The sequence below is a fragment of the Mustela erminea genome, chromosome 4 (assembly GCF_009829155.1).
Source record: "Mustela erminea isolate mMusErm1 chromosome 4, mMusErm1.Pri, whole genome shotgun sequence".
In the NCBI taxonomy this organism is placed as follows: domain Eukaryota; kingdom Metazoa; phylum Chordata; class Mammalia; order Carnivora; family Mustelidae; genus Mustela; species Mustela erminea.
Genome location: NC_045617.1, coordinates 24,291,956 through 24,315,416, shown reverse-complemented (window position 1 = coordinate 24,315,416; position 23,461 = coordinate 24,291,956). Strand labels below are relative to the sequence as shown.

Sequence of the window (23,461 nt, the reverse complement as noted above, 5' to 3'; positions counted from 1 at the left end):
CACTCAAATCTTTTGTCCGGCTGATGGCTCGACGTGATAACATTGGGAAGCAGTCTGCAGGACGCCTCTACATTTGCCAAGAGCCCCCTTGGCTGAGAGATTCTGCGCTCTGCCCCCAGGACTGCCTTTCCCTCCAGCATTTCCTGCAGATCTTTCTGTCCTCAGCCGGGAGAGGCTTGTGCAGGATGGGGGAGGTCCCTGAGGGGAGCACGTGAAGGACGTTGGACCGTACAAAACAGCTCATCACTGTGGCTTCTCAGGGCTACTGGTAGAGAGAGCTGCGACTCAGAACAAAGATGTGGCTCACCAGGGAAGACAGACAACCCACTTGGAGGCTCCAGAAGGCAAGATGGAGACTCCCTGACTCCTCCTCCACCTGGGGCCTCCTCTCTTCGGCAGTTTTCAGGTGCAGAGCTGCTGGGCTGTGGTCTCTGGAGAGGTGTGCTGACATGGTCTGTGACTGCTGATGTTTATTGAGCTCTTACCATGTGTACGTCTTGCACTAAATACACATATGAATTTATTTAATCCTCCCAACAAACCTATGAGGTAGATGCTATTGTTACCATTCCAATTTTACAGGTGAGGAAACTGAGGCACAGAGCAGTCCAGACTTGCAGAAGGTCATAAGGTCGGGAAGTGTTGGGTCCAGGATTCCAGCCCAGTGCATCTGGTTCCACAGTCCACGTGATTATCTACTATGCTCTACAGCCTTTGTTCATTAATGCAATACTGAAGCTTGAAAATGATTTTTTTAAAAACCATAATCCATAATGGATACCAAGCTACCCCTAGAATGAGAGCCCTTTTGTGCACTACATTCCAATGAGGGATCTTTAATGCATGAGACTGAAGCTCATTCTGTCTAATGAAACCATAGACAGATTATAACCAGCATTGTAGAAATGTGTAACTCTGACTCTGCCCATGTATTTGTATCCTGCAAAGGTCACCCACTAAACAAGAGACGATGCTTTACTGACATCTCATTCTTTTTTTTCCTGGCATAGCGTTGATCTATACCTTTCAGATTCCCTTAGAGTTAAGTGTGGCAAAATGGCCAGTTCTTGTCAATGAAATATGAGCGGAAGTGACATGCATCGTTTCCTGGCTCCAGGGAAGTGTGTGCCTTCCGTGCTCACTCTTTCCCTTTCTACTCACTGGGTGCTGGGGGCGCGGAGACCACAGGGGATAGCTGGGCCACAAAATGGACAAAGCCTGAGTCCCTGAATTGGGGTGCATCTACCAACTGAGAGCACCCACCTTGGACTCTTGAACAATAAATGAATTTCTATTGCACTTGAACCACTGTACATTTTGGAGTCTATTTACTCCTACAGCCTAGCCTACTCTAATCCACCACTTTCTTAAAAAAAATACTATGGTCAAAGGTTGAAGTTAGCTGCTTTTAAGAACAACAAAAACCCACGAAAGGGCTTCTGATTTCCCAGTGTTCCCGTGTTCAGACAGCATGGTTTCCCTCCCCTCCCCATCCCCATCCCCCTACATGCAGTGATCCCAGAGCAATGGCCGAGGAGGTTAAAACACGGGGAAGCCAGAACATGCATTACATTACCACATCTGTTTCCTTCGAGAGAGGTCCCGTTTCTCTTGGGGCTGGAGCCTGGGGGCCTCAGCCCAGGTGCCAACGGGCCTCCAGAGGACATGGGGCTGGAACGGGGACCATTGGCAGTGGTGGCCAGGCCTCCCCCAAGATGGCCATCTCCAGAGTTCTGCCTCTTGCAGTACAGCGAGGAGGAGGTGGGGAAGGAGCCCCTGTGGCTAAAGGCGGAGGTGGAGGGGTCCACGCTGTAGCGGTTCATGCCTACAGGGTTCACCAGGCACTCCTCAGTGGTGGCTGTTTTTGCTAAGCAAGAAGGCAGGACAGAGAAGCAGAGATCAGAGAGCAAGCCAAGAGGCTACCTGACAGTCTTGGCAAATGTTTCCCCTGCAGCACCAGTGCCACTATCTGTGGGGATGAGAGATGAGGAAGAATGGACCCTACATCATAATCCCAAATAGTTCACCTCTCAACAGATTAAGACACTTGCCTCACCAACAAAGCATATTATAGTAGGGATGAGAGATGTGCCCCTCTCTGTTCAGAGGAAAAAGTGATTATTTTGGCTATTGATGATTTGAAAGTAAAATTCAAAGGTCTTTTCCCTTTCATGGTGTTGCCCCTCCAGCAGTCTCTACCAGCTTGTCTGAATCTCCCTGCTCTCTTTTCTCTTTGCCCACCAACACTGCCCTCCTCACCCAGCCCGGGATGCTTGAGAGCTCAAACAGGACTCACAATGTCCCTAAGTTAACAATCTGATCTGGGTGGTGACATAAGGGCAATGGTACTTCCTCCCCACCTTCAGTCTCAAAACACCTGAGGGTACTGCCCTTCCTCCAGAGCTAATAAACTGGGGAAACCAATGCTGATCTGGTCAGCCCTACGGTCCTCCATAAATGTAAAACTTCTGTGCTTTGAAAGATAGCAGCAAAAAAGTGAAGAGATTACCCACAGAATGGGAGAAAATACTTACAAGTCATATATCTCATCAGGGACTTGTTTCCAGAGTAACTCAATAAATGTCAATAAAAAGACAACCTAATTTAAAGGTGGACAAAGAACTTGATGAGATCTTTCTCCAAAGAAGATATACAAATGGCCAATAAACACATAAAAACATGTTCCCCAACATTAGTCATTGGGGAATGCAAATCAAAACCACAAAGTAGTAGAACTTCCTACTCACTAGGATGATTACAATAAAAAGTCAGATAATAACAAGTGTTGATGATGCTGTAGAGAGAGTGGAACACTCATACACAGCTGGTGCGAATGTAAAATGGTGCAATCTCTCTTCCTCAAATGGTTCAAACTAGAGTCACTCTACAACCCAGCAATTCCACTCCAAGGTATTTACCCGAGAGAAATAAAAACATACATACACACAAAAATTGGCACATGAATATTTACAGAAGCACTATTCATAATAGCCCAAAGGTGGAACTAACCCAAAAGGCGATCAATTGATGAATGGATCCCCCAAACGAGGCATATCCACACAATGGACTATCATTTGGGCATAAAAAGAAATGAATACTGATACTGCAACAGTGTGAATGAGCCTTGAAATATTCTAAGTGAAAGAATCCAATCACAAAAGGCCACAGATGAAGTGATTCCACTTCTGTGAAATGTCTGGGATAGGCAACTCTATAGAGATCAAAAGTAGATCAGTGGTTGCTGAGGGCAGGGGAGGTAGCGGGGGTGGGGAGAGAGTGCTAGCTAAAGGGTATGGACTTTTTGAGGTGTTGAAAGTGTTCTGCCATTGTGGCTGCACATTTCTGTGAATATACTAAAAGCCACTATGTTGCATTCTTGTATGATCTATGAATTATACATCTCAATAAAGCTATTTAAATAATTCATTGCCAAAGTCTGGTGTTAAGTGTGAACACATTCTCAAGAGTATTGCTACACAGGCAAGCCTGGCCACCACGGCTCTGGCCACCATGGCACAAGTCAGCTGGGCAGACTCAGTGTACTCATGCTCTGTGCTTTCTGCTTCGTGGCCAGTGGAGGGCTGCAAGGTGTCTTCAGGAAGCCGGAACTCCACACCTTCACGTGGATGACGTCTATTGCATCTCTTCCGCCTGAATCAGAAGACAGCAGGAGGAAGATTCTAAAAAGGACCAGGCTACAGAGCTATGTACGAGGCTGCCTCCTGAATGGAGTGAGGAAGAGGAAGACAAACACTGAGCACCTACTATGCGCTAGCACCAATACAAGCCAGTTAGCAGTAAAGCTGTCGTTATATTCCTTTTATTAAAATGTTCTCAGTATCTGAGCTACTAATCCTTTCTGTGTCCCTAGTGGCAGGTGCCTTGGTATATGTGAGGAAGCTACTCGTAGTGTCTGGTATACAGAAGGCACTCAATAAATATTTATTTATTTAATATAACTGTTAGCAATGAGGTAGCCATTACACAGAATACACATTACAATACAGATTCAAAGGTCTATATATAAATTCGTCATGTGGATGCGTGATAGACAACGATAAAAAAGAACTAAAACATTTATTCTGTTTATTCAGTATTTTAAATCGAGACTAAATATATCTATGTAGTTCTGATAGTGATGAGGTAGAGAACGCAGCTAATTCTCCAATCTATATCCGTATTTTCCACTGGAAAATACAGATGCGGATGAAAGATTGTCCCCCTGTGATGACGTGCAGAAATGGGGAACAAGGGAACATGGACTTTATTGGTTGAAAAACTGCTGACGACCATGGGTGAGATCAAAGGTAATAAAAGCCAGCTTCTGGGCTAGGATCCAAATGAATTCATCAAAAAGTAAAACTGACTTGAGAGACCCTTAGGCAATAGCCCTCCAGCCGGCAGAGGGTATACCAGTTATCCCGGAGACAGCGGGTGAACAACCATGGAGATAGCTCCGCAAACCCCCCACCGCAGCTCTGCCTAGCCTATAGCTCCCAGGCAGCCTGGGAGTGAGCAGTACATTCAGGTGCACACACGAGGGTGCCGTTCAGAATTGATGAGTCACATCTGCTCAAACCTGGTTACAACAGCCTTTTCCTCACCTTTGTAAATAGGGGTGTTGACACTATAGCGAAGTGTGAAAATGACGGATACCAGGAAGGCCCTCATCATTCACCCCCAGGACTGAAAAGGGGCTGCACAGAGCAACCAGCCCAGCATTTCCGCAAGTGTTAGGTGTGTCCCACTGGCGGGACAGGGCATGATTTTAGTTGGGACTTTGGTATATTTGCTTTCTACGGCTATAGGAAAAAACATAAACTTAGTGGCCTAAAACAGCAGAAATGCATTGTCTCATAATTCTGGACGCTAGAGGTATGAAACTGAGGTGTTGGCAGGGACATGTTCTTTCTTTCTTCTTCTTCCTCTTTTTTTTTTTTTTAAGATTTATTTTTTATTTTGGAGAGAAGGGGAGTGGGGGGAGGAGCAGAGGGAGAAAGAAACTCAAGCAAATTCCAAGCTGAGCGTGGCGCCTGATGTGGGACTCGATCTCATGACCCTGAGATCATGACCTGAGCTGAAACCAAGAGTGGGAGGCTTACGGACTGCACCAGCCAGGTGCCCCGGAGCCATGTTCTTTCTTAAGGTTCAAGTGTAATATCCCTACTTGTCCACCTAGTTGCTGGTGGTATCCAACAGTCTTCCACTATAGATATATCCCTCCTATCCATCTCCGTTGCCACATGGCATCTTGCCTGTGGATCTGTGTCTGTGTCCAAATGTCTTAGGAAGATATCAGTCATTGGATTAGGGCCCATAATCCAATGTAACCTCATCTTCTTGATTACATCTGCAAAACCCCTATTTCTTTCTTTCTTTCTTTCTTTTTTTTAAATTTAGAGAGAGTGGTGGCAGAGGTGGGAGCAGAGGGAGTGGGAGAGAGAAAATCTTAAGCAGGCTCCATGTCAGATGCAGAGCCAGACACAGGGCTCTATCTCACGACACTGAGATCATGACCCAAGCAGAGGTCAAGAGTCAGATGCTGAACCGACTAAGCTACCCAGATGCCCCAAAAATCCTATTTCTTTTTTTTTTTTTAAACAGATTTTATTTATTTGATAGACAGAGATTACAAGTAGGCAGAGAGGCAGGCAGAGAGAGAGGAGGAAGCAGGCTCCCTGCTGAGCAGAGAGCCCGACGTGGGGCTTGATCCCAGGACCCTGAGACCATGACCTGAGCCGAAGGGAGAGTGCTTTAACCCACTGAGCCACCCAGGCGCCCCCAAAAATCCTATTTCTAAAGAACATTTCTATTCACAGGCACTGAAAGTTAGGACTTGAACCTGTATCTTTTTGGAAGACAGAGCAACAGGTGAACATTGTTTTCTTACAGTCATGTATTTTAGTGTATAGCAATAAAATATAATTAGCCCATCAAACTCTGATTTCACTGATACGGTATCATTGCTTAAAGTGACTAAGAGAGCTAAAGTTAAAGGAAATGAATCCGTTTAAAGGAATATCTTGAGTAAACACTTTTACAACTGTTGTATGGACATAGCAGAAATTGTGAAAGGTGGTGTGTTCAAAGTAGAATGAATGCTGAGTTAGTACCAAGCCCTCTTTTCGGGCTGGGTGGTAAATAAGGAAAACAAATGAGCTTCTTATTTAAGAGCTTCCTGCAAGAAATTTTACAATCTCCCTCACAATTAGCTCATTGTACTGCAAATCTCTTGGCCTAAAAGTTCCTCCTTACATCTTACCCCCATTCATCTTGCTTTCTTTGTGACTACTGGATATATCACCTTTCTACTACTCAAAACCACAAAGTCATCAACATACAGGGAGAGAAACTGTGGGTATGCCGAACTCTCAGTAACTAAGAATTTCATTGTGGGATGCATGGATTATTGGTTACCTAAAACCGCTCTTGAAAGCTGGTAAAAAGAAGGACCAGATCCTGTGGAGAGAATGACACTTTTTAGCGGTTTTGTGGCTGACTGGTGAGTGAACACCAGATGGGGCCAGCAGTCCTGGGATGGCCCCGCACAGACCCAGCTCCGGCACAGAGACTGGTGGCCAACCAGGGAGCTGACAGGTTAAGATGTTCCCCTGTCCTGTTCTCCCTGGTTTCTTAGAAAATCCCTTCTCATATGCAATGAGCTTGTCTCCCTGGCAAGGTGGAGATCTCTGTGGAGAACATCAACTCAGCAAAGCGGGATAAGGGAGAGGGGACTCCTGTACTTTTTTCTGAACCTCCCTGCCTCTATCCAAGAGACAAAGGACGCTGCTTGGAAAATCATTACATCTTTCCTCCAGGAAAAGGAATAACGCACTCTTGCCAGTCTTACACAGAAGGGCAAACACACCAATGGCGCCATCAAAGACATCTTGCCGCATGTTCAGGGTTTCATGTCTCGGGAACTTTCAGAAGAGCCCAGTGTTCCCTTTTCACCAATATGATCTGTGAACTACGTCGTCCCCCCACTGCTGTATAGAAAGCCTTTCCATTACTGAAGCCAAAGAACACTATGGAAGAGTTCAACCCCACTCGAGCCTCAAGGGATGGCCATTTGCTTCTGAGTTTGAACTGTGTCTAAGCCTAAGCTGTCCAGCAAACCCGAGGGCCAGGCGTGTGTGGGCACCTCCCTCCTCCCTCACCCCTGTAGAGCCTTCCAGATCACCCGCCCGATGCAGCCCCATTCCTGGAGGGTCGGGGAAGGGCACTCAGAAGGCAGAGAACGTCCAAAGAAAAGCAGGAAGAAAAAAGCCAATGGAGCGATGAATCATAGAATACCACATCAAAAACTAATGATGTACCATACCGTGGCTAACTGAGCATAATAATAATAACAATAATAAAAGAAAGTCCCAAAGCAGCAGGAGCAGTGCAGAGAGGAAAAAGGGGCTCACATGTATAAATGTGCAGACACTCCTGATGGACTTTTAGCTCAGGCTGGGGTTGACTCCTTGTCATTTAGGACACAAGCCCAAACTGCTCCTAGTTAAGTGACCTTGCCTCTTTATTTTACCAAAAAAGTGAAGCCGGCCCTTTACTTGGATTCTTTAACCAAACGAAGTCCCTGCAAAGCCACAATACCGCCATCTGCAAAATTAGTCTCAATTAATACCTATTCATGCAATAATAACCCCCAAATCCCAGAGTCTTAGAAACGATTCTTTTTCAGTACAAACAGTTCTTTCCACCGCTCTCTCGCGCGTGCACATGCACCCACACCCACCCACACACCCCCTCCACTCCCGCCTTGTTTCCCCACATCAGTCGTAACTTCTCCATTGAAGCGGCACCTGCTGCACACAGTGAACCCTTCCTATAATCATCGCCGCCCCCTTCCCCGGGGCCTGGAGCCGCTGCCTTGCTCGGGAGCGACTGTGCAGGCCAGCGGCCACGCACCCCTGCCCAGGCTGGCACAAAAGGCCAACCCCTCCCTGCAGCAGGGTCTAGAGGGCTCCGTGCGTGAGCAGCTTGGCTCGGCGGCTAGAAGAGAGGGCAGCTCCCCAGATCCCAGCTCCGATACCCAGATTCGAAAAGGAAGTGGCTCTGTGGGCCCCACAGGCTGCTGCCCCAAGAGCTGGGGAAGGATGATTGCCCGATGGTGGACCAGGCGCCCCCCACCCTCCCGCCCCGGGGGTGCAGCCTCGGAGCTCTGGGCCGCAGAGAAAGAGCTGCCAGGAGAAAAGCGGAGAGCAGAAGTGGGCAGGACGGAGAAGACCCTGGAAAACAACAGCAGGTCCCCAGAAGGGCTGCCCTTCCCCAGCTGAGGGGCCATTGTTTCCTACCTCGGGCGGCCGGCCAGCTCCTCCGGGCCGGTGCTGCTGTGGGAGGCAGCGGCCCTGGGAGGACTTCTTGGTGGCAGAAACCAGCAGATTTCCTCTCAGCCCTGAAGGCAGCCTCTCACCGAGGCTCCGAGGCTCCGGTGGAGGTCTGAGGACTTTCTTTGCTCAGGCCCAGTCCCGCCCTGGTTCTTGCTCAGATAAGCTCATCACGTTTTCCCTCTGGGCCCTCTGTGGCCTCCTGTCCCAGCCTTCCCGGTTCAAAGGGCACCAGGCCACGCCACCTAGGAGGCTTAGCGTTTCATTCGCTTCAATTAAATTTTCCATTAACTTGGGCTCTGGCCAGTATAGATTTTTCCCTTTAAGCTTGTCTCTAAGTTCAAATCACTCAGCCCTCAGAATCAACCTTATGACTCCCCTCCGGTCCATTTAAGTACATTTATTTATTCTCCCCTAATGAGACGCACAGAAACCAGCCATAATTTTAATGCCTGACACCTGCACTTCAACAGTCCTCTCGAATGTTTCTGGTGTGCCTAAGATTTTGTTCTAAGTCTGTGGGTTGATTTCCTCCTGTGGAAATTCTGCCCAAAGGCAATTTTGCCCACAGTCAGCCATTCGGGATAATGAATGCCCTTCCCATCTCAAGAGGAGAGCAGATTCCAGAATATTTTCCCTACGGTCTTGCAGCTTTGCCACACCTGTACCCCAAGTTCTTAGGGCAACTCCTAACAAGTGGGGAAGGGAGAACAGGTAGGGGCGGCACCCTCCACAGTCACCTTCTGTTTCCTCAACACCCCCACACTTTTTCGGTCTTTCTAGAACTTTGGGAAATTAAAAATGGTCCTCGATCAGGAAAAGGTTGGAGTCAGCAGAATACAGGACTCCTTGTAAGTTTTGGTTCTGACTAGACATCCTGACTTTCAGGATGACACTTTCCAGTATTCCTAACGCTGGTAAAGCAAAACGCCGCGCTGTGAGATGCTCTGTGGAAAGGCCCATGTGGCAAGAAACGAGCAGCTCATGGGAAATCAGCAACCACAGGAATAAGCTGGGAAGCTGACCTTTTCCTGGTTGAGCTTTGAGATATGGCCTGGTGGGAGTCCCAGAGCCAGGGGACCCAGTTAAGCTGCACCTGAACTCTTGGTTCATGGAAACTGAGGTAGTAAATGTTATTCTTCACTACTAAGTTTTGGGGTAATTTGCCGCACACCAATAGATAATTAATACAGATGGGAAAAGGGCATTTGCTTCATTTCTCTTGACTCCACATGTCAGTTTGGAAATTATAATGATTAATTCAGTCACAGCTATGATGTATCGGCCTCAGAATGCTTGTTCAGTTCTCTGCCAGAAAGTTGATGGGATTTTTTTTCAGCCAACGGTTTACTGCTTACGTATGAGACCAACACTCTACCCGGTAATAGGAGAGAGTTCATGAAGTTTATCTCAGAGGGTTATATCCTGGCTTAATTGGAACATTTGTGCATTTAACTATCATTATTGAACACTTATCTCGTGTTTCCTCAGTATCTACAGACTCAAAAGAGAACAAAAGGTTTGCAATGCAAAGAGGTTCAGTAAGTTACTGGACATTGAAAAAAATCGATTTTAAACTCCACAGAACTCAGGCCCTTTTCATGAGATTCTATTTTTCCCCTTTAGCTCAATTTAAAAAAAAAGATTTTATTTATTTTTTTTAAGTGATCTCACACCCCATGTGGGGCTCAAACTTCCAACTCTGAGATCAAGAGTCTCATGCTCTACTGACCGAGCCAGCCAGGCATCCCTAGTGCGGTTTTTAAAAATGTGTACAGACATTATCATTTAATGAATGATATGACTGGAAGCGCAATACATAAATTTCCCTAAATGAACTCATACTGACGCCCACGGCCAGAGCTAAGATTAGGAGTCCTGCTCTGACAAACACTCCCCATGTTTTGCCGTGGGAGCGCTGGCCAGGCTTGCCTGGGACCTAGCTGTCTGAAAATATAGGAAGGCCTTTGTATTTGCTGCAGACCTGTGGACACTCCTCTTTGAACTTTTCCAACAAAACTTTCTCAGAGGATTCTTTTTTTTTTTTTTTAATTAGCATATAATGTACTATTAGCCCCAGGGGTACAGGTCTGTGTATCTCGAGGTTTACACACTTCACAGCACTCACCATAGCACATACCCTCCCCATTGTCCATAATCCCACCACCCATTCCATAACCCCCTCCCTCCGGTCACCCTCAGTTTGTTTTGTGAGATTAAGAGTCTCTTATGGTTTGTCTTCCTCCAGATCCCATCTTGTTTCATTTATTCTCAGAGGATTCTTAACACCTGAGCTTGGTACTGATACTTTGTTCTCCTCCCAAATGACCCTCTTTCCAACATGCAGCTTGAGAAGAGAACCACTCACTTTGCTTTCGTGGCCCCCCTGTCTGGGACAAGGTGAACATAGCTCCAGACACTGGCCTGCATTGGGAGATAAGCGGCTGCAAGGGAATCTGGTATAACACAACTTCCTTTGTTTTTTGTTTTGTTTTTTTTTGTTGTTGTTGTTGTTGTTTGTTTTGTTTGCCTCCTTCATTCCACATATTATTTAAAATAACAATTCAAGGGGCGCCTGGGTGGCTCAGTGGGTTAAAGTCTCTGCCTTCGGCTCAGGTCATGATCCCAGGGTCCTGGGATCGAGCCCTACATCAGGCTCTCTGCTTGGCAGGGAGCATGTTTTCCCCTCTGCCTGCCTCTCTGCCTACACGTGATCTCTGTCAAATAAAATAAAAATAAAATAAAATAACAGGTCGAGGGGTGCCTGGGTGGCTAAGTCAGGTAAGTTTCCAACTCTTGATTTCAGCTCAGGTTGTGATCTCAGGGTCATGAGATAGAGTCCCGTGTCTGGCTCCAGGGTCAGCGGCGAGCCTGCTTGAGATTCTCTCTCTCTCCCTCTGCCCCACCCCCCCACTCACTCACTCATGTGTTATCTCAAAATAAATGAATAAATCCTTAAAAATAAAGTACCAAGTCAAATGATGCCTAATGTCAGGTGGAGCAGGCCCCTCCGTGTGAGTTTTGTGAAGATATGAAGATAAGAGAGCTCTCCTGGTGTCTGGAGTGATGGGTTCTGCCTGTCCTATGGATGTCCTCCAGCAAGGGTGTGCCCAGAGCCTGGGGACAAGGAAGAAACACTCCTTGGGGCCAAGATAGGAAACCCAGAAGGAGAAAAGCAAATTGATATACTTGGAGTACAGTTTCTGCCTGGATTTTGCTAAATGGCGGTTGAGGTTTGTTTTGTTCTATGTTTGTGGGATGAAGTGACACAGGTGTACCCCAAGCCATGTGTGAGCACCATTGTGTGCAGTCAGGCTTCTGAGCTGGGGGCACACGGGGTGTACACCCTCCCTGGCAAGTGACGGGTAATAGGACCCAAGCGACAACCGGCTTGGGAGGAAAGCAAAGGGTCGGGGAAGAGAAGACCTGGGCACAATCTCCTCCCTGCTGTAGCCTTTCTCTGTGGCTCTGAGCAAGTGGCCTTGACCTTTTGGGCCTCAGTGCATCCCAAATGGGAAAGCTCACTAAATGTGTGCTGACTAAATGGCTGTTTCTCTGTCATCTAACTCATGGCTCTTGATAAACTCTCTTTCCTTTTAGAAATAAACAATCTTTTGGAAAGATAAGTATTCCATGTATAGTCTTTCTCTGTAGAGCTATCGTATTAGATGGATTTGTAGCTTAACGAGGAAGCTGATTTGATTTCTAAAGCCTGGGTACATAGGTTCAACTGTAATGGAGCACACTGGGCATGGCTGTTCTGCTGCTAGTTGCCCAATGCCTGGCTCAAAGACCACCAGTCAAGGCCAAAAACACCAAGCTTCAAGAACAAATGTCCTTCGTCATCTCCCACCCCTACCATCTGTGTATCAAGAAAGCTTCTCAAGAAAAAGTAAACAGTTTGTTCCCATCGCGTTAAAACTTCAAAAGGCAGGAAACCAATCACTAAATTAGATCTTGCAGAAGAGTTCAGCTATCACATCTGTGGTTTCCAGAGATCTCCTCTACTCTTGGTGAGCGGACGATTTATTCCATTGTGTTGCACAGAATTCAAGTCATAAATATTTGCCGCAGCCTCGTTCCATCCCAGGCTCTGCCCCCCAATCTATCCAGCAGGGAGATGAGATCTGGACCCAGATGCTTGCAATATAAGGCAAAATGAAGTGCCACGGAGGACGTGCAAACAAGGGTCTGGGAGAACAGGTGGACATCTCAGGATTCGGGGAAGCCTAGAGGACGGCAGAGACCCTGCTGTGGAAGGTGGCCAGGCCCCACTGAGGACTTTGCCTGCCATGGTTCTTAGCTCTTTTCACCCTTCTCAGCAGTGCAGCAAACCTCGTCTTTCTCACCCGCATTCGTACCCCTGCCATCTCACCCGACCACCCTGTCCCTCTCCTCTCCATGGGCGTTGGTTCATCTTTGGTGGCAACAGTTGTACAGTGTGTGTGTGGTCATTGTCCTAGTGCAAATAGACTTATTTTACTAAAAACCTGAAATAAATGATACATTTCCCTAGGCAGCCAGAACTCTGCCAGCCCACGCTTTATCATGCCAAGTGCGGTCACTGACTGGCAGCAACACCAGTCCACGGGCGCACCTGTTACATACGCAGACTCTCGGGCCCCAGGCCAGCCCCACCGAGGCTAGAATCCACACTTTAACAAAACACCAGGTGGTTCCTGAGCACACTAAGTCTGGAAAACACTGGCGAAAGTGTATTTATAATCGCGGGCTTTTCTCCTCAGGATTCAGAGGTAAGGTAAAATTTCCCTGTGATCATCCCACGGCTTTTTTTTTTTTTAAGATTTTATTTATTTATTTGACAGAGAGAGGGATCGCAAGTAGGCAGAGAGGCAGGCAGAGAGAGAGGAGGAAGCAGGCTCCCTGCTGAGCAGATAGCCGGATGTGGGGCTCGATCCCAACACCCTGAGATCACGATCTGAGCCGAAGGCAGAGGCCCAACCCACTGAGCCACCCAGGCACCCCCATCCCACGGCTTTTGACAGAACCAAAGTGCTATGGAATCCGCGTTTCTGCCTCCATTCTCCTAAAGCACCAGAAAGCTGCTCTGTTTCCTAAAACACATACCACGTGTGGCTGTCAGGTAATAGAATTAAGGGAAATGACCCAAGTTCCTGATTTCAAGCCAAGAACTTGACACCTTCCAGACTGGATACAGGAGGCCTAGTAGGTAGTCTGGTTTTTCCTCAGACATAAGAAAAAGATCACAGGAGAAACTTTCTATTTGAATGCTCTGAGAAAGAGATGTGGAAGATGGCCTCTATTCTTCCAATGTGAGCTGCTCTGTCTTGGTATCCTCACTTTCACCTGTGGGGGGTCCCTCACTGGTGTTTCTGGGGCCCCATCTGCCCAAGGCTAGACTCTAACACTCCAGCAGTGACATCTTGCTCCTACTTCTGTTTTGGGTTGCCGGTGTTCCGCCTCATGGCCCTAAAAAGTGGGCCTCTGCCCTTGTCACCCCTAATGGGGAGATCACTACCATTCAAGCATTCACTGAATGGTAGTGATCTCTAGAATAGTAGATCTCTACTTCAATGGCTTTGCCTTTGCCAAGTTCCTTACGAATACAACCCCACCTGACCCCTAGGGCGCCGTCTGGTAGGAGTTCCACCTGGCTCTTCAGCTGCCACGTGGTCTAGCTGGGAGAGTATTACCCTAAATCCTTGCTTCTCAAACTATCATTTGTCTTCAAAACACCTGGGGTTTCTTGTTCAAGAGTGTAGGAGGACCTCTGAGTTTTTACCCTTCTCAGGTGAGAACTGACCAGAGTTTGAGTGGCAAGACCTTAGATTTGATTAAATCTACCACTAGAACCACCGAAAACAGGTCTGCATGGCCTGCTGTCATACAGTGAATCGGAAAATCATGGCTTCCACCAAATTGTCCATTTTTTGGCCACAGACCTTGTTTCTTTGATAGTTCCTTAGCTGTCATGGTTTTTCCTTTTCTTATCGTCTGATTAACTGTCTTCTGGAAATGCTCTAATGAGCGTGGACAAACTCTGATAGGTTACAGCTCTAATTGAACCGCACTGGGGCAGAGAACCACTTGGTTCAAATGAGCTCAAGACTGTGCAGTCGTGTTTAGGAACAATGTGGTCCTTTGGAGGGATCTGGAGCCTAAAATCAACTATGGCCTCCATCCTTCCCCTCTTATATGTGTGCTTCTTGCCACAGTAGTGGGAAAGGGGGGGGCGGTGAGAAGCTAATTCTTCATCTGAAGTGATAATAATTTGATGTGTTACCCTTTAAAGGAAATTGGACAAGGCAGTCCTACAGAGCCAATGTCTTAATCTAAAGGCAAACTCTCTACTGGTGTCATTTGAGGCTGACTGGTGGAAAAGGCATGTGGAAAGGGGGTTGTTTAGAGCCTATAGTGACATAGCTGCTTCTTCCACCTTCCCTGAGGCTCCCAGACACATGAGACACACTGCACTCGGTTCTGCAGCACCTAGGACATGAGAAACAATGTCCACAAGGTTGGCTGGTTTGGAGCAATTCATTTTTTTCAAATCAGCCATGGGCTGGGGAAGAGCTCATGAAGACAGTTCAAGTCATTGCTTCCAAAGCCAGACCAATTAGGAAGGAAAGCAGCTTTGGGGTAGAAATAACTGTTTCAATCAGGGGAAGAAGTGAGGCAGCAACACTGTTGCTGTTCCAGGGAAAGCTCTGGAACTTCCTACAGCATGGTGAACTTGGGAGAGACTATAGTAGAAACCAAGGCAAGAGTTTCCTCAGTAATCATGTAAGGAAAGTTGAAGGGAGGCTCCTGAGACAGGATGTTGAAATGAAACCATTTTAGTTTCAGTTTTGGCTGAGGCTGCAAGACAACAGACAACCCAAGGTAGAGTGAAGTGTGCAGATCTTGAAAAAAAAAAGATGGTGGAAAGCCAGTTTTATACCTATAGGTGACCACCTACACCCAGCCTGCAAAAGAAATGTAGAGGTGGAGATGAATTATGGAGAGAAATGTCTAGTGTATTCCCAAGGGCTTCAGTGCCACGTGACTAGCTTGATTTCTGTCCCTGGAGCTTGAGAGACACAATGGATTATTGTTTGATTCCCATGAGAAATCCAAAAATCTGGCAACTCTGATGGCAGTCTGTATGCCCAGTTTGTTTGGCCAAAGGATGTGTAGTGTTTTTCAGGGACCAGATGTTGGCCATCAGAAGAGAGATCTAAAGTAAGATTTTGGGGCACCTGAGTGGCTCAGTTGGTTAAGCATCTGACTTCATTTTGGCTCCGGCATGATCTCAGGGTATGAGATTGAGCCCCATGTGGGAATCTGCACTGGGTGTGCAGCCTATTTGGGATTCTCTCACTCCCTCTCCTCTGCCTTTCTCTTCCCCCTCCCCTTTTTCTAAAAAAAAGTAAGATCATCTGAGGTTCTTTCTGTGGGACTGGAGGCACAAGGGGGCTTCTGCAGAAAGAAGCTAGAGATCTACCTGCAGATTTGGGGCTGTGGAAGGAATTTTAAGTGAGCAGGTAGCCAACCAGAGAAGAATTATATTTGTCCATGTCTGGGAAAGTGCAGGTGAGAGATGGTAGGATCACCAAAATGTCCATGTAAGAGCCCATAGAATGAAGAATCAGCTTTCAACACCTGCTAGAACTTGGGAGTATGATACCAACTCACAGCAGGATTAGTCGAGTAAAAACTCTCCTACCTCTTGCCTCTCTTCCTTCCCTTACTCTGGTCATGAAGGATTCAAAATCATTATTAGTTAGATGTGGGAGAGGGCAAAAACACAAAGTTAGGTGTGAGGTGGAGAGAGAAGCCAATTGTCCTGAAGCAAGTCCGAACTGAGAATGGGGAGTAGCTATATCTTTTTGTGAAATATTAAGTTTGATTATTACACTGACCTAGATATATCAGTTATTGACTAGAGAATGTTTTGTTACTTGAAGGAGCAAGAAAAGTTACAAGATTTGTCCAAAATTTCATCCATGGATAGGAACAAAGTGGTCCCACAGGATATATTTAAAGAATGAGAGACATAGCTTTATGATTACATCTTATGGGTCATTGCTTATTCAATGTAACAGTGATTTAATGAATTGCACAGCTAAATCAGACCATTCTGCTATTCTCATTACAAGATTCACTAGAAAATACATTAGCTTTAGGATATGTTCCTGAGTCAGCTAAGACTTGCAGGAGAGGCCAGATTCATACTGTCAGAATTAGAAGGCACACTGTGCACAAGCAACCCCAACACCTCATTTAGGAAATGGAGGCCCAGAGAGAAGAAAAGATTTTCCCAAGCTTGCACATATAGAGATATCAAACAAACAAAAAAACAAAACAAAGCAAAAACAAAAACCACAAATGCATGTGGTGTTGGCTCACATAGACTATATTTAATTAGCCAGCTTTCATTGCAAAGGCCAAATTTCTTCCTGTTTCCCAGATCTCAGACAGATTAATGTAAAATTATAAATGGAGTTCTTGACAGTATCTTAAAAAAAAAAATCTATGCTAAAAATCTAGATTTATTCTTCCCTGCTGTCCTCTTAAGCTCAAAATATAGCCACGCTTATTATAAGCATCTTTCTTTTGAAGGCTCTAAGCCTATCTGTGAGCACATACCTGCAAATGTATTTATTTTTCATTATCTGTAGTGGTCACTTTATACTTCAAAAACTTTCCCTAGCTCATGTATTTGTCTTAACACAATATGAGGTCTCATGTAGAGACCTTGGAACAGAAGGTGCGTGGAACAGAAGAGTGTTCAGCAAATGTTTGTAGAATGACATAATGACTAGATTCCAGTTTCACTGGCTATGTGTTCTTTATATATCAACAATACTGCTTCCAGAGAAAGAAGAAAGGCAACATTTTGGCTCATTCTTGGTAAACTGAAATCCAGAGCCTAGAGTCATGTTCAACTTTACACAAACCCATAACTCAGGGCTGCTAAGTGGAGGTATCTAGCCCCTTGAGCACATAATGTGTGGCCCCTACACGCCCTTATTATCCTTTTCTCCAACTTCCCCATGCTAAGCTACTCTGCAACAAAAAGCACTCAGCCCCTGGATCACTTTCCATCCTGTGATGAGAAACACTAACTCTTACTGAAAAACGTATTTGATTCATGGCCTGGTCCAATCCCTGCAGCAACAGACACTCTATTTATTGACATGAGTGGGTATCTGAGGCCCCCAGGCAAGACTCTATTTCTTAGCCCTAGTTTTTTCAGGATTTCTGAGTTCCTTAGTGTCATAGTCTTTCCATGACTCAACAGTGATGGATAAGTGCCCAAGAGTCTAAATTAGAGGAGAGTGAAGAAAATTATTCATTATATGTGATGTAGTCTCATTATCTAAATTCTAGCAACATAAGTCTGAAAGCTATAACGTCAGCTCTCAGTAGCTGGGGTAATCTCTTCCCACTGCAGCCTGGGTGAGAACTGTCTAGATACCCTGTGTCCTGGCCATGCCTGAGCTCTCCCGGGGTGGGGGCTGGCAGCGAGGCAGCCTGGGAGCCTTCATCTCCCAGGAAGGCAGGGACACTTGGGACCACCTCAGGGACAGGGAAGACAGACAAACAAAGCCTACCTGACTCCATCCTGCCTTCCTTCTTCTCCTGGGCTTCCTCAGAGCCACTGGAGCCCTTGGAGAAGGGCTGGTGGCTGAAGAGGTCATCACACAGGAGGCTTCGGCACAGCTTGGCGAGGAAGCGAAGGACATACCCAACACTGTTCACCACAGGCAGGCTCCTCAGGTGCTGTTTCCCATCGAAGGATGCTGAGACTGGAAAGCCACAGAGACAGCCACTCAGAGTGGGGCACAAGAAAGTCAGAGGGCCATGGGAAGAGGTTTTTGTTTGTGCAGTTGTGCCTTGGTTTTAACTAAGCTTTATTCAGATTTCACCTGTTTCTTCACTCATTGCCCTGTTTGTTTTCCAGGATCTTACCCAGGAGCCTACCCCACGTTTAGTAGTCATGTCTCCTGAGTCTCCTCTGGTTTGGCACTGGTTCCCAGTCTTTCCTTATTTCGAATTACCCTGACAGTTTTGAAGAGTATCAGTCAGGTATTTTGTAAAGTGTCCCTCAGTTGGGGTTTATCTGATGTTTTGTCATGATCTGAGTGGGATTAATGTTTTGGGGGAAGACAGGAAGTGCCCCTCTCATCGCATCAGATCAGAGATATGGGATGTCCACATGACATCCCTGGGGTGTCAGCCTTCAACGCCTGGCCAGATGGGTTTGCTGCACTTCTCCACTGTACTCTCCGTATTCCATTCCAAACAACAAAGGTTGTGCCCACACTCAAGGGTAGTGGAGGATTAAGCTCTACCTCCTGAGGAGGGAAGAGTCTCTCTATCGTTCAGAATTCTTCTATAAGAAAGAACTGTCCATTTTCCTCCATTCAGTCATTCATTTATTCAATCGTTTATTGATATCAGTATAGACCCATATATTTATTTTGTACCGTGGGTTATACAATACTATGTTATTTATTTTGTTGCTCAAAATAGTATGTTATTTATTTTGTTGTTCCATCTTTTGTCTTTGGGACTTCCAGTGCCCTGCATCCCTATGACATGCCCCCATTTTTTTTTTTTTTAACAACTTGTTGGTTACTGAAACTTCAGTATGTTTCAGATTCATCTTCAATTTCCCTGCTCCTGCCCTAAAACCAGCCATTTCTCCAACGGCTCCAATTCCTTGTTACAAAACTGTGATATCTAGAAATCAAGATTTGGGCACTGGATATGCTCCTTGTTACTGGAGTGTCAGTAACTCTGGGTTCTTTTCAGTGGAGAGAGCTAAGAAATATATGCATGTATACAATCCTATTATGATTATATCTCTCTCTCTATATATATGTTTAGAGAGAGAGAGATGGATAGAGCTAGGTCAGTCAGTAGACTGATAGGTAGGTCTAGATCTAGATAGATAGATACCCAAATAAACCTGAGTTCATGCTGACGTCTCTAGATCTAACCCAGCAACACAGAATTCAGGGTTCTTTCTGCTCTTCTGGGAAGATGTCTTCAAAAAAAACAATAATCTATCCATGGTGATTCTAGATGAAATCCGATGTCTACAGGGTTACTGGGATTTAGAAGAAATATGTTAACTTCCAGCATGTTCCTTTCTGTAATTGTCCTCATGGTCTCTCTCACCCCATGAAGCTTGTGTACCAGCTCCACAGTGAGGAACACTAGAGCAGACCCTAAAAGGACATTCTGCTCCCAGCCAGGCCTTGGCCACTCATTGTCAACACCTAGAGGGCAGCCCTGTTTTTCATGTTTTATCTCCCAAAGGCAGGAGCATGGCAGGGGCTGGGGCAGGGGGCAACACTACTAGTTTTGATTTTAGAACTAAAACAAAACAGCCCATTTTAATTAGGAAATCAAAAGAATCCATTTTTTTGTGTGTGTATAGCTCTTTATAGTTTGACAAGAGGCTTCATATTCATCCCCTAATTCAGCCCTCCTGACTATCCTGTGAGGACAGTAGACAAGAGGTTATTACCCCATGTTACAGGTGAGGAGATTGAGAAGAGGGCATAGAGTGATTTTTCTGGCTCATATGGCCTCTAAGTGACACTTGCCTGTCACATTAACACTCTGGGTGACTCTATTTGAGAGAGCCAGCAAAAAGCTGCCATGTGCCCATCTAATGGGTTTATCCTAGCCACTCAGACACTCTGGAAATTCCCTCTTAGTGTGAGCATTGCCGTTGGCCTCCAATATTTTAGAAGACCAAGCGTGATGGAAACTGAACCCACAAAAGGAGAGACTGGGGTCATTGGGTCTGTCCCATAGATGAGTGTGCATACACTCCCAGAGGTGCCTGGAAGGGCCACCTGCTAAAAGCAGCCATGGCATTTATGACACCATGAGGTTAACCCCTCTGGGATAGTGTGGCTCGGGCAGAGCATGAGGCTTATGGGGAACTGTAATACTGCTCGTTTAGCCTTTGGGATGGCCCTAGGCCTACCCATGGCAGTCTGGTTCCTTTTGCCCACTGTGCCAGCACCAACATCACCATTTCCTGTGTTGTGCCATGGGAACATTGGGAAAGCAGTGCCCTAAGGATTAGGTTAAGTACAAAGTGGGAGAGTACTAAGGATAAGTACAAAGTGGGAGAGTCTAACTATTTCTCCTTGAGTCCCTCCCTGAGCCATCTTGGGGCTATCATAGGCTCTCTGAGCTTCCATACCACCATTGGTAATGTGAAAGACCATCTTGCCACTTTGCAACCTCAAGGAGGTAGCATAAGGAGTCCCCCAGGGCTACTGCATTCTCCAAGACACTAAGACCACGTGCTGAGCTCTGGACTCTGGGAATCCCTCAGCCAAGGGAAAGTCGGCAGCAGGGCTCTGTCCAGGCTTGTGTTGGCACCAGGCACTGCAGAACCTGCCCCCCAGTGCCAAGGCCCCTGTGGCCACAGAAAGACTGTGCAGGAGAGCAGGGAAATGGGGTTGGCTCTCCTGGCTTAGGGAGAGGAGCTGTAAAGAGCTCAGTTAGATGGGTTTTGCTCAAGAGGATGGGCACAAGGTACAGGAATAGCTTTCTCTTAGCACCATGTCTGTGTCTTGACACTTGCTACTCAGCAAGGAAAAGAACAAGGCCTTCAACCTCAGAGGGCAGCCCAGGTTTGTGAACCTGGCTCTCAGACAAGAATCTGGAGAAGAATGGCCAGTGGGTTCTCAGAAGGCTGACAACAAGACCCTCCTCCTGGCCTCTCCCAGCGCAGTACTTCTTCCTCTTGTCTCTGCTTCTGCTAAAGTTTCTGAAAAGTCACCCTGGGTAAGACACATGGCACCTGAACCTTGCCAAGTTCTATTTTAATCAGTTGCCAGAAAGTCAGACCCAGCTTCCTGCTCAGAGGGAGCTCCAGAAGGTGGGCGGAACCAATCACAGCTGGGGAAGCTGTGTTGGGCAACCTCCATGCCCCCAAAGCCCTGGAGATCTAGGGTTAAATAAAATACCAGAGACATTAAAGTCACCCCTCCCCTGCTTCCCTTAGACAGTTGTCAGGGTTACCTGCACCACCCCAGTTGCTGCGGAATCTTCTCCCTATTCCCTGGTGATATGGAAGCCATGACCTCGAGGCTGGGCCAAAGACAACATCAGTATGTCCCCTTGGAATCAAGACATCTTGCAAAGACCCGGTGTTCTAGGGCTTAATGGCAGGTGGTGACAACAGTTGTGTAGAGAGCCTTGGGTGGGGCTGAAACTGGAGGACAGTGGTGACAATGGGAGAAGAGAATGGCCTTGAAGCATCTTTTAAAAAACCAACAACCCAGCCCTTGAGAGGTGCTTGGAACCATGAGCTTCCCCACTGCCCTGCGTGGTGATACATGACAGGAAGAAAGAATGAGGTAGAGTAAAGCAGAACAGATAGTGACAAGGGCTGATATTTTAGACAGAATGGTCAGAATAAGGCTCTTGGATAAGGCGCCATTTGAAAGCTTTTGAAGAAATTTCGGGAGCAAGTCACACATGGACAGCCAATGGAAGAGCATTCCAGATAGATCAGCAGGGACAAACACCCTGAGGCAAGAGCGTGGCTGGAGATAGCAGAGGGAGCAGCAAGGAGGCCACTGTAGCTGCAGCAGAGTGGGGACTAAGGAGAATTGACTAGGAGATTGAAAAGGTCGGCAGAGCCAGGTCACTTAGGACTTCTGGGTCCTCGTAAGGACGTGGGCTTTCTCTTGGAGTGAGATGAGAACCACGGAAGGTGCAGGGCAGAGGAGGGCCATGATCTGACTTTGAATTTTAAAGAATCAGAACGGCTGCTCTGAGTCGTGAAATGTGGCTGGATTCTGGATACATTTTGAAGTAAGAGCAATAGGGTTTACTGATGACCCGGAAGTAGGAGGCAGTGAAAGAGGATTCAGATGCTCAGTCTTCTTGTCCAGGACCAGAAGCATCTTCTCCTCGAACCCAGAGAGAAACCTCCAGCACAGAGGCTTATTGTTAAGGCCCCCGGAGCCCAGCAGATGGAAGACAGACCCTGGCTACAACCACTGTCCCCCAAGCCTGATTATGGCTTCTTCCCTCTTCAGAGAGACCCCCACACCCTCCTCACACAACCTGCCCCCAGGGCCTTACCTGACACCATCTCACCGCCATAGCCCTGTTTGACCAGGGAGAAGACCAACTTCTGCTGGTGGGCACAGTCGATGCACGCTTGCACAGCCTGCTGCAAGACCGCTGATGGCCTCTCGGGCCCGAAGTGCTCGGGGAGCTGCTGCAGCTTCCTCCTCTCCAAGTACGGCCCTGCATTGGCTTGCTTATTGATGTAGAGGCAGACTGTGGAAACAGAGACCCACAAAGTCCTCAGCATTGGTTGTGTTAGGCCAGGGGGCTGTTTCTGTGTGCATGAGGGATGCCTCAGCTGTGCCCTCCTGGCCCTTGGGAAAGCTGGAAAAAACAAAGGTGGGACTGATTCTTCCCAACTTGAGATGAACAAGAGGCAAAAGAACCCATCAACCCCAACTTCTGGGGCTCACTATCAAGAGAACCTCTTGGTTGGAAACAGATAGGCAGGTGGGTCCCCTCTGATGTACTCAAACCAGGATTGCAATTATGGAGGTCAATGCAGACCATGTGTATAAATGTATTCCCATACTGGGCAGGTACACATACAAAATCTTCCCTTCCCCTCCAAAGGAGCTGTTAAACTACACATAATGTTTGCTGAATTTTTTGTTGTTGTTAACTTGCACTGAAAAAAAATTTCCAATGATGCTGATTACTCCAAAGACTATATATTCAAAGAAGTTCTAAAGAGAGTGCTATTTATAATCTCAGAGATATTAAATACACAACTGTCCATTTAGGTGAGCCCAACCAATGGTCCCCACGCTTTTAAAAGTCATAGACCCCATCTGTATATTCGAGCACATGCCCAAAATTGTTTATTTATTCACAGGATATATACATTCTGGACTGTTTTAATATATTACATGCATCTTAAAACATAGCCAATAAATAGAAAATTTTAAAGGATGAGATAAAAATAAATATTAATGGCAGGTGTCACATTTTCTTCCCCATGGCAATGACTTCTCTTCTATCCCACCCCCGCATCCCAGGTTATGGAAGATCTTACCTTGAGGATCTGACCACTAGAGCAAAGGAGTGTT

General features: G+C 46.5%; 1 protein-coding gene across 9 annotated transcripts in view; it reads right to left on the bottom strand.

The window, feature by feature from the left end:
• SCML4 (Scm polycomb group protein like 4) overlaps positions 1-23,461 on the bottom strand; it is a 99,779-nt gene that overhangs the window by 12,581 nt on the left and 63,737 nt on the right. For 7 of the 9 annotated variants that reach the window (XM_032338888.1, XM_032338891.1, XM_032338890.1 and 4 more), the window contains 3 exons: positions 22,425-22,625; positions 17,912-18,106; positions 1,577-1,867 (listed from right to left, as the gene is read on the bottom strand). In XM_032338888.1, coding sequence (XP_032194779.1) covers positions 1,577-1,867; positions 17,912-18,106; positions 22,425-22,625 — 687 coding nt within the window. Of the gene's footprint in view, positions 1-1,571; positions 1,868-17,911; positions 18,107-22,424; positions 22,626-23,461 lie in introns of all 9 variants that reach the window. The other 2 variants (XR_004284811.1, XR_004284810.1) reach the window with 1 other exon arrangement.